Source organism: Mytilus californianus, unplaced genomic scaffold (genome assembly GCF_021869535.1).
Source record: "Mytilus californianus isolate M0D057914Y unplaced genomic scaffold, xbMytCali1.0.p SCAF_5, whole genome shotgun sequence".
Lineage (NCBI taxonomy): Eukaryota > Metazoa > Mollusca > Bivalvia > Mytilida > Mytilidae > Mytilus > Mytilus californianus.
The window spans coordinates 107,950,431-107,962,642 of record NW_026262701.1 but is presented as its reverse complement, the minus strand read 5'-3'; the positions used below and the strand labels follow the sequence as shown (position 1 = coordinate 107,962,642).

The 12,212-nt window shown below is 34.1% G+C and overlaps 1 protein-coding gene across 1 annotated transcript; it reads right to left on the bottom strand.

Moving 5' to 3' along the window:
* Window positions 1–5,992: 5,992 nt before the first annotated feature.
* Window positions 5,993–10,518, bottom strand: LOC127702857 (uncharacterized). The gene is made up of 3 exons (XM_052207161.1): window positions 9,830–10,518; window positions 8,995–9,007; window positions 5,993–7,804 (listed from the first exon to the last, which is right to left on the bottom strand). The coding sequence occupies exons 1-3, from the start codon at window positions 10,516–10,518 to the stop codon at window positions 6,146–6,148; spliced, it is 2,361 nt and encodes a 786-aa protein (XP_052063121.1). The 3' UTR covers window positions 5,993–6,145.
* Window positions 10,519–12,212: the final 1,694 nt, after the last annotated feature.

Genomic DNA, 12,212 nt, shown 5'->3' with positions numbered 1-12,212 from the left:
CATCATATGTAAAGATGGCCTCTTGGGAAAAGTACGTGAGAAATATTTATTACAATCCAGATAACCCAGCGAGTTTTGCAGGGCCTGATAAACTACAGATTTGTTCGAACAGATGGAAAATTCGTTCTCAGTAAATATAGAATACAAAGATGACTACAATGATAGGAGCCATACAGCTTGCAAAGACCTTTAAAAAGATCGTTTAAGCGGAACAGAGTTATCGTTATTGGAATAGACGATCAATGGAATATTGATTTAAAAGACATGTCTAAATGTTCGAAATTTAACAGTGGATTTAATTTTATTGTGGTGGTGATTGATATATTCTCCAAATATGTATAGCTAAGGCCTTTAAATGATAAGAAAGGTGAATCCGTGGCGAATGCTTTGAAACATGTTTTATCACAAGGAAGATCACCAAACAGAATAAGAACAGATAAAGGACAAGAATTCAGATCATGATTAGTATAATCTCTTCTGAAATAGAGAAATATTCAACATCTATTTGCACAAAATACGGAAATCAAAGCTAATTACGTTGAAAGAGTGATCAAGACTATTAAATAAAAAATCATGAGATTTATCACCAGTAAGCAATCTTATGAGTATGTGGATAGCTTGCAGAATTTTGCTAAAAGCTACAACAAGACCTTCCATAGAACGAAAAAAAGAGAACAACCTAAAACAGAGAATGTACGAAAACCTTTCCGTTTCAAAATCGGTGATAAAGTTCGGATTACATAAATAAGAAATCCATTTACCAGGGAATACGATGAGAAATGGAGCGGAGAGATATTTAGAATATCTCAAAGAATATTACGTGGTGGGCTTCCAGTTTATCGACTTATTGATTTTTAAGACGAAGAAATATCAGGAACCTTCTACCAATCAGAAGTGCAGAAAGTGGATGTTCGGGAAGACGATATGTGGAAAGTTGAAAACATCCTTAAAACCAGAGGCAAAGGACCCAACAAGCAATATTATGTGAAATGGTTACGCTGACCAAAGAAATTCAACTCTTGGATTAAAGCTCGCGATCTATCTGATATTTAAGAGAGTTACCTGTCCCGGAAAGACTAACTTCAATTCTCGACAGTTTACACCCCTGCACAAAAGATAGCATACTGTTGGCCCTTTCGAGAGGTTAGAGATACTGTTGAGTGATATACGACTCTCTATTTCTATTATCTCGATGTATAAAATTTGTTATAATGTAAAGACACCATGTGGATGACTCTCCGACCCATGTCTGTCTAATTAACGGGGATATTAAATAATATATTAATCTAGAATGTTTTGTTATTCAACTATGTGCCTACTGAACAATAACTTAACTTATATGAAAACAGTTAATAGTACACTTGCGTAACGTCACTGAAAATCGTTTACCTACAAATTTAATCGATACAAATAAAACATAGAAAGATGATAAACATCTGTACATTACTCAATAACACCACGTAATTAGCCGTAATTAGTAACACTTTAAAATGACCTTATCTAGAGAAATTAATAAATTTAATTAATTAATATCATAATAGGTGATTGTTACGTCAGAGAGTATACTCACTTGGTATCCTCATGGGTATCCTCTCTCATAGGTTTAACATTAACAAAAAGTCGCAAGAACCGGTAGTTCCCCTACTACTCATCCAATCAAAATGCCAGTTTCTTCTTAAATATACTTGGCGAGTCGCTAGGAAAGGGAAACAAACGAGTACATGATCTCCCTTAAACAATATTCAAAGGCATGTGCGACCAATTTATCTGTATTTAGTTTTTGGTTTTTCTACAAATTTGTTTATCTTAATCGCAAGAAGATTACTTCTTTGTTTTTTCGACACATTAGCTATTCATTTGAGAGGTTGTCAAATTATTTAAGTGAATAACAGATACATCTTGATTCTCAACTTCCAAGCAAGGACCGAAGCTCATAAACTCGGCCATCAATGCAGGACTTCGGGAAAGTTGGGAGACCCGACAACCTTGCTTTAGAAGTTGCTTGATTCTATTTCGGAAGTCTCTCTAGTAAAAAAATTATTAAACATTACTTCGCAATTATCAAGGAGCATGACTAATTTTAGCGACTTTATAGATGATTTGGCCACCCCTAGTACTTAGGGTAAAACAAGAGTTAATACTATACCCTTACTGAGTAATTAGAGAATAATAAGAGGGACAAAATCTTTAAACGTTACAATTATGCTCTCTTTTAATAATATCTGCCCCGCCTACGATAATAAAGGGCATATTGTTCCGGTGTGTGCGCACGTCCGTCCATCCCCTGTCAGGTTAAAGCTTTGGTTAAGGGTAGATTGAAGTTTTGATTAAGGGTAAGTTTTATCTAATGGTAGGTTAAAGGTTTGGCTAATGGTAGGTTAAAGTTTTGGTATAAGGTAGTTTGGGGTCACCCCAACTTGAAACTTAATATACATCTTCATTATAACGTAAACTGTTTGATAATCAAAATAAGGGTACTGAGCAAAAATTGAGTATTAAAAAAAACCCATAAAAATACAATAGTGCGCGCGGGTCATGGTGCACTACGGACACATAGTGTTGAAAACTTAAGAGCCATGTCATACGAATAACTTATGACATATACCTAGATACACATTATAATTCTAATCAAATAAAACTGACATTGAAGTAATGTTAATACCAAAAGGAAAAACAAAAAATAGACTACATTCATAACATATGGAACGCCACAGCTGTCTTATGCGGAACTCTTATATTACGTTATGTTGTTTTATTATTACTTGATGATATGTTGTCTTTACTTTACTTTTCGTATTGACTTGATATAGTTTTATAATTACTTGATATGGTTTTGTCATTAATCAATGTGGCTTTGTCATTAGTCGATGTGGTTTCACCATTATTTAATGTGGTTGTTTCATTAGGCAATGTGGTTTTAACATTACTCGATGTGTATGTGACTTAACGTAATGTAGTTGTTTCATTTCATGATGTGGTTTTGTTGTTTCGTAGTGATGATTTGCCAATTCTTTATATGGTTTTTACATTACGTAATGATGTTTTAAAATTTGACGATTTGACGGCAGACAAAAATAAGAAAAAAGTACTAAACAATTTACAGTCTTTCGGCCATACGGGGGATATCCCTAAACAATTTGGTCCTGCCGGTTTTTTTTTCTTTCTTAGTTCTCAAATGGAAGCAGTATATATTATAATTCGTGAAAGAGTCCACGGAATTCTCGTTTCGCCTGATATTGCTGCTGTCAGTGTAAACGTGTAATGTTGACTGTACATTTATTTGTACATTTATCGGTAAATACAAAATTAAAAAAAGAAATGTTTTTCTGTAGATGCTTTATCTTGATCTTGAAGAATAACTTTTATACTAATCAATTGAGTTTTTCAAATTTATCATACCAAAACAGTCTAATTCGGTAATATTAAATGCAAAAAAAAAACCTATATAGAAATAAGAAAATGTGGTATGATTGCCAATGAGACAACTCTCAACCAAATATTTACCACATGACATAGAAGTTTTAAACAACTATATTTGACTGTATAGTCTTCAACAATGAGCAAAACCCATACCACATAGTATGCTATAAAAGGTCCCGAAATGAAAAATGTAAAAACAATTTAAACGAGAAACCGGACAATCTAAATGATGAAGACGCCGACGCCACTAACCACAACGAAATATAGGTTTGTTGTGTCTCACTGCCGCTATATTAATGTCCCAGGTTCAACACAAACATCAAAAGACTTGTACTTTATTGTCGGCAATGAGACACTTTAAATCAACTCACACTAAAGTTACAGGGAAATGGGGGGATCGGAATATGCGACAAACATCAATTCTATAAAATATGAATTCTTTTATTTTTTTTTAGCGTGTATGATTATTTGAACATATACGAATATCAATCTGTTATTATTATAAATTGCATACTCTGATATATATCGCACTAATTGAAACAACAGACTTTTTGGAATATCTGTCTCACAAGTGCCGACGGATATGTTCCAGTTTTCGTACCACAACCCCGTCCTCTTTTCCTCGAACGGGAACTCCCAATAAAACCAAATCACTGGGTTTATACTTTAACGAATAACACGACGGCTACCACACGTTGAGCAGAATCTGCTTAACCTTCTGGAGCATGCGAGATCATCACCAATGGATTTATATTACCCAATAATACCGATCTATTGATTTAAGCCTATTGGAACTTTTTTTTTACATTTTCTTTGTTGTGCTGTTACATTACAGTCCGAGTTTAGGTTATGGTTTAGCGCTCACATACATGTCAAACTCCGCCACGTGCACTTTCTGTATGTGCCTGCCCAAGAAACTTGAAGAACCTGTGGTTCAATGGTTGTCATTGTTTCATGTGTGTCAAATTTGTTTTTCGTAGATTGTTTTGTTATAAATTTGAATTGTTTCACATTTTCACGTGGTGGCCTTTGTAGACTTTTTTTACTATACGGTGCGTTGAAGGCTGTACGGTTGCCTATGCTTGCTTACATCAATTACTGTGACATTTAAACTTAAGTAGATAGTAATCTCATTGGCAATCATGACACATCCAACTTTATTTCAATTTCTATGTTGTGTTTTGTATGCTGTAACATTGTTTATGTTTGTACAAATACCCCTCAGCCCTCTTTTCGGAAGCCCGAGCAAAAGCTCTTGATATTCGATAGAAAAATTTAAATACCGTGAGGAACTCATATTAGATAACTACAATTTTAACTCGAAATCTTAATCTTAACGAAACTCATATTCGACTCTAACTCAAACTCTACCCCAAAAGGCTCCTCAAATTCAAAGTTGAAGTCGAATTCATTATTGTAACTCGAACGCTACCTTTGACTCAATCTTGAAATTGAACCCTAAACTCAATGCTACTAGAACTGTTATTCTAATAATGGCTTGAATTATAACTTAAATCGAAGACTTACTTCAAAGTTTAAATCGAAACTTTAATCCAAACTCTAAGTTTAATTCGAAACTTTAATCTAAACTCTAAGTTTAATTCGAAACTTTTAATTAAACTCTAACTCGATGGATGGCCACACTCATCCAAGGCACATAAAACATGGAAATCTATGATCTAAAAATAGAACTAGTTTTTCCGAAATGGTCACATAGTTTTACCACCACCACGTAATGTGATAACCACATCAAAGAATGAAAGGACCACATCAAATACTGAAACAAACACATCATGTAGTGTCAAATCGTCAATTTTTAAAACATCATTACGTAATTTTAAAACCATATATGAATTGGCAAATCATCATTACCTAACAACAAAACCACATCATGTAATGAAACAACTACATTACGTTAAGTCACATACACATCAAGTAATGTTAAAACCACATTGCCTAATGAAACAACCACATTAAATAATGGTGAAACCACATCGACTAATGACAAAGCCACATTGATTAATGACAAAACCATATCAAGTAATGATAAAACTATATCAAGTCAATACGAAACCATATCGTTAAATATCGAGATATCATTAAGTAATTACTATGCCATATTGAGTTATATCAAAACATCATTATGTAAAGACAACACATCATCAAGTAATAATAAAACAACATAACGTAATATAAGAATTCCGCATAAGACAGCTGTGGCGTTACATAATAACAATATAAACGACTGAACGATAAGTTCATTTTCTGTATTTGGCAAAACTTTTCGGAATTTTATAGTCTTCAATAGTCTATAACTTCGTCTTTTATTTTGCCTCTTTAACTTTTTTGATTCGAGCGTCACTGATGAGTCTTTTGTAGACGAAACGCGCGTCTGGCGTTCACAATTGCAATCCTGGTTACATCTATGAAGAGTTTATTCACTGACAGTGTGTATTGTTTCTGTCCCTTTATAAAGGTACACTTTGATGCACGGTAACACCATTGAAAGAATTCAAGTTTTTCAGGAATTTAACTCACACTTAATTGTACACACGTAGAAAATATTTTCAAATGAGCAAAGAAAATTTTTATTGAGTAATTATTTACAAGTCATTCATTTTCAAATACAATGCATCTTACGACGAAATGATTACCATTTTGCATATTTGTTTCCACTTACAGAATTAAACCCGTAAGCCCATGTCACATCTTTAAGCCTTACAGATCAAATTTTACTTTCACGGATACACTTTGTGTTTTGTTGTGATAGATATTTAACACTACTCGCTGACAATACTTGTGAACTATTGGTTAACCCAGTAAAGTTTGAGTCCAAGCCACCTGTATAACAACCACACAAATTCCTAAACATCCTTCTTACACGTGTATTACATATGTAAGACAGGAAGATGTACACACCCTGTAACACATTTAGCAACGAAAACATCACAGTTAAGGAGGTCATCGGTAAAAACGCATCGATCATCGGGAATACCCATGTTATACCCGTTATGCTGAAAAGTTTAATGTAGACGATGCTGTTGTCATGGGTAGTTTTGTGTGAACTCGTCCGCTGAATCTTCGGTGTAGAACTAATTTTGCGCATTGTCATGATGAAAAAAGCTACATTACACACACAAATGAACGAAATAGGAACGATTACCGTTCCAATAACAGCGGATGAGTATTTCACAAAGCAGATATATCCTCTGACGCCATACCCGATGTTGTCAGCTAACAAAAAGGTTACAGCTATATTGACAATGATTATAATTGTTGGAGTACAGTAAGAAAACAAACAATACACTAACACAGTTCGATTACCGTGGCCTGTATTATACGGTCCGCTAATGCTGCTAAATGCTTTTAACATGTGGAATGTACAAACGCTTAAACAAGCAAAATAGCTCAAAAGAAAGAAGTGGACTATGATTCCTATCACTTGACAAGACAAAAGATGTTCGATTTTATGCGTACTTATAGTGTACACAGCCTGTAAACAAAATAATGAAAACACAAGAGACATGTTGTTTTTACCAGGAACAGATCGGAGGCTTGGAAATAAACAGTATGTAAGAAAGGTAGCGAACAGACAAATCATTGAAATAATTGTTGCTGTGACCATCATTGCAGACATGACCTTGTCTATCGGCACGTTAGGTTCCTTCAATGACAATAGTGTATCGACACATATTCTTACCGTGCCATTTCCGGCTATTCTAAAATGTCCTTGATCTATTTTAACTTTACTTGAAACGAATGTAACAGAAGAAGTTGGATTGAAAATGACGATAACTTCACTTTTATCGAGGACTACCTGCTTACAAAAGAGTAGATTAGAAACGAGGTTGAACTGATAGTACATGTGCGACCTTTTGAAATCAGAATCTGTTGTGGATAAATAGCACAGTCCGGTAAACTGTCCGATATCATTTATTTTTGTTTTGGTGTTTATTGCATTATAGTCTAATGAGATTGTCAGGTTTATATTATCGTATCCAGTGACATTAACCAACTCACCACTGATATTGGCTAACTTCCTTTCAATGTCTTTCCTTGAAACAATCTCGTCAATGAACACTTCAATACTTGCCAATATCTCCATTCCTACCGTTTCATTTATGATACAAGTAGAATTTGTGATTAGGTCAGCAGATATGAAATGTAGGTCTCTGTTTAGTTTAAGGTATCTTTTCAAATAATTTGCTATTGCTGTTTCCATTCTCTGTAAAAAGGAATCAATTGAGACTGGATTTATTTTAGATACAAAGTCCAAACGGATAGGTAGCAAATATCCGAGATTTTTAGTCACGGGTAGTATTGGTTCGCAAGTTGAATTTAGCAGTATATATCCGGGAGAACACGTTACATCTCTGCATTTATTCTGAAAGACACGAAAATAAATACATGACGTACAAAAAATTAACAATTTGAATACGTTTCTGTATTCACTTGACAGGAATATATATTCAAAGATTGAGCGTTGTTTAACGTAATATTTTAGTTCAGAAAAATTGTGTTCTGAAAAAGTAGTATTAGCCATATCCAAACAACATTTTAGGTGTTTAATTTATAAAGTGAAAATGTGCAAAAATATAAGAATAAGAGTTATGATTGCCATGAGTCAACTCTCTAGCCCAGACAAAATGACGTAGAATTTTACAATTACCGTACTGCCGTCAACAATGAGCAAAACCCATATCGCATAGTAAGCTATAAAAGGCATCAATTTTACAAATGCAGAACAATTCAAACGAGAAAACTAACGGCCTGATTTATGTAGAAAACAATAAACGAAAAGCATTTTTGATTTGTCAATTTGTCTGATTATTCTTTAATATAACTTTACCTTAGCTGTTTTTGGCAAAACTTTTAGGATTTTTTGTTCCACAGTGCTCTTCAACTTCGTACTTTATTTTGTCTTTTAACATTTTTTTATAAAAGCGTCACTGATGAAAATTTGTAGACTAAACGCGCATCTGACTCAAATACAAATTTTCAATCCTTGTATCTATGATGAGTTTATTTGCAATCCCTTGTAATTTGTTTGGAGAAAAACCCCATTTTCATTAGAGTTATCATTACCAAATGTAAGACAAATAACGATTTTAGAAGACTAAATCATTCCAAAATGTTATTTTAACAATAATTGAACATGATGTCCCTTTCAAAATTATCACTTAATCAATCTGGGATCGAATCTGGTGCCCTGGACATAGTATGCGTTTGGTCTACCAACTTAGCTAATGTAGTAGTAAAGCGGTGATACCCTTGATCTAGTAGATTTTTAACCGTCCTTACTCAATGCGAAAGTGAAATATTAATTTCAGGTGGTAGAGCTATATAGGTTTAACTTACATGTAAAGTATCCAAGACCTGTCCTCTAGTGCACTCAGTTACTTTTTCGTCGTCGTCGTTCGATATTTGAAATAATGCCCTAAACGTGGTTACAACACCATCGCTGTTTATACACGAAATGCATGTAACTGGATCCCGATTTATAGTTTCAGTCGTTGTTGTTGGAGGTGGAATAGGCTGTAGTGGTACGCCCGGATTGCATAATGTACAAAATACGTTTCGAAATCCTCTGAAATTTGTCATAAATGTTGTGTTTAGTTTTTCACAAGCCCATAACACATCAGCATCAAGATGTAACCATGTACCCGATACATTGCATGATTTTATCATGATTGTCTTGTCATCACACACAGCAACTTTTCCCCACGCTGGTTTGAATGTAATATCACAATTTCTTCTAGTAGCAGATTTAAAGATGTCTGTCATAGAGAGCTGATAATATATCGGAAGTAGATTGGATATTGCGCATGTTATTTCAATGTCCCATGGATGAAACAAATCCTGCGCGAACGGCTTTACGGGAAATCTCATTGGGAAATTAAATTTGTTGTCTGCACAAAGTGCACAAAAGATATTTTTGTAGTGTTTTTTTGTGTCAGTTCTACTAACTGGAAGATCATACATCACTTCACCCCTCCTTTCACAATATGAATTCATACCTTCATCAGTATAACGGCATATACCAGATACAATGTTTCCATCCGAGCAATCCAAGAGCTGATCTAATTCAAAATCGACACAACAAGTATGATGAGATATACATGTTTCATCACAGGAACAATATGGTACCAACGTTTTTGGACCGGCATTGTAAATTCCACATAAATTTGGTCCATATGCTAATGAATATAGAATCATAAGATTAGCCACATTAACTTGTCGTCCATCGTCGAAAAATTCGTATGTACTGTTTAGTCTATTCCCAAGTTTAAAATCGGTGTTTGGTTTATCGCTTTGATATGAAAGATATGGCGTCAAGAAATCGTTCCTAAACATCAATTGTTCCATTTTATAAACCATTCTATCACCTTCAAATAAAATACTTATTTACCCATTTATATCATTGTACTTATCTTTATCGTCATGTCTATTGCAAAGATAGCAAAACATGTTTTTGAACGGAAACGTTACGCTGCTTTGTTGATACATTTCACATGCATTTTCTAGCACTTTTGGGCTATCATCAGTTACATTACACGTAGAGATGATATCCATGTACAAATCTGGCAACGGAGGATTACACATTAAACAAAATATACTTTTGTACTTATCAAATGGAAGTTGAAAGTGATCGCATGCCCAATCGATATCCAAGTCATATGAGCTCCAAGTGCCAGTCATGTTGCATCTATCTATCAAATTATCAGTTATTCTATTACACGGGAGGGCCTTGTTATTGGCATTCTGTTGAACATATCGTACAGTGCACATTTTAACCTTTATTGTTTCAGCTATTTCTGCGAAACTGGATAAGAAGTTAAAGTCTGCAAATTTTTGACAATATATGTCTATAGTCCATGACTCTAAATCTGTTTCACCATGACATTGACCACAATAAACATTCCTATACGTTGTCCTGTTCTGACTTGTCACGGGTACTAGTGTAAGATTTTGAATAAGATCAGTTTCCTTTTCACAAAGATTTCTAATTTTCGGAGGCGTGTTTGGAGGACATTTGTCTATCACAGAAAAGTAAACATCTGATAACAAATTGTATGGATTGTATATAACATCGTTCATACATTTCTCTCTGTGGTGCAGTAATCCAAAATCAGGACAACAATTTGTATTAAGAATGCAATCATTACAGTGACATGCAGGACAAACAGAGCCAAGATTTGTTAAATTGTTTTGAAAATATGACAATGTTATCATTGAAGCATCACAAAAATGCAATCCACAGGCTGCAGCATAGTGGTTATATATATTCTTATAATTTGGCTGACTCTGGCAAGTAGTCGTGTGCATATTTATCAGGAATAAATGCACAAAAGCGAAGAAAACTTTCAAATATTTGTTTTTATCACACATTCTAAAATTATCTGTAAAACATAGGATATCTTAGAATGAAACGTAAAACATAAGAAATATTAAGACATGAAACGCATTTTTCTCTGATAATATTAACATGATTCAGTACTTGTATGCATTAAATAAAAAAAAAAAAACAACCATCCAACCATAATATAAATGTATTAATGATAAAAATGTAATGTAAAATTAATTTAAAAGGAGAAAGACAGCAATGAAAACAAGCAAGTCCAGAAGTATGTTTAGACAAATGACTCTTCTCATATGAACACAATTCCCTTAGATGGCAGTAAATGAAATTAATACTGAACTTCGAAAGACTTTTTGATTTTTTTTAGATATTTTTTTTCTGCCATCTGGGGCCTCTATGGCGGAATGGCTAAGTAGTCTTACTACTGTAAAACTAGTCTGTAAATACTGAGGTTGTGAGTTAGAACCCCGCACGTGGCAGGTGCGCTCGACTACAATCTTAATTTACTAGAATTGTCAGTTTTCCTGCCGAAGGTAGGTGTTTCTGTCCGGGCACTCCAGCTTCCGCCACCAATAAAAAATGACCACAACGAAAAAGCCAATAGTGCTAAAAGTGACGTTAAACAACATTCAATCAATCAATCTCCCGCCATCTGAGATTTATTTTTGTTTCGCGACATATTGAAAAGATTTTTGGCGCATGATATCATGCAGTAATTACGGTTTAACCATTGAACCGGTGTTATCAATATTCCTCAGGAACCGTAAAAGATATGGATTTGAAACCCCCCACCCCAAATTGGTCGTATCATCCTCAACATGTTTCATTCAATTTTGCAGTGGCATCTAATGGAAATTATTTCCCTTTCAACATTTGACAAGTGATATGTCTACATAACTCATACATAATTACTTTTTTGGAATTTTGGGTCCTCAATGGTATTCAACTACGTACTTTAATTGGCATTTTAAATATATTTATTCGAGCGTCACTGATAAGTCTTCTGTAGACGAGCCTGGCGTACAACATTTTAATTCTGGTATCTATGATGAGTTTATAATAAGTCTTAGAGAACAACTGTCTTTTGAAATGTGCTCCTGAAACTGAGTTCATGGTCGAAGGTCAAGATCATGTTCTAAATTTAATAATTGATTGGTCAGTTTTATGTTGTCGGCAATTGATTCATCGGGTTTTCGTGTCGATAGTAGATTGAACGGATTTATAATGTCGATAAATATTGTTGATAATGGATTGTTTGGATTCCCCTTGTCGATAATTATTGAATGTGTTTGAATTGCGATAATTAACTAATTGGGTTTCTATTTTCGATAATTGGTTGATCGAATTGTAATTGTCGATAATGTTTGAATGGGTTTCTATAGTCTAAATCTAAAAGTTTTAAGGCCAGAGTAAGTGTGACCAAAAGAGGGCA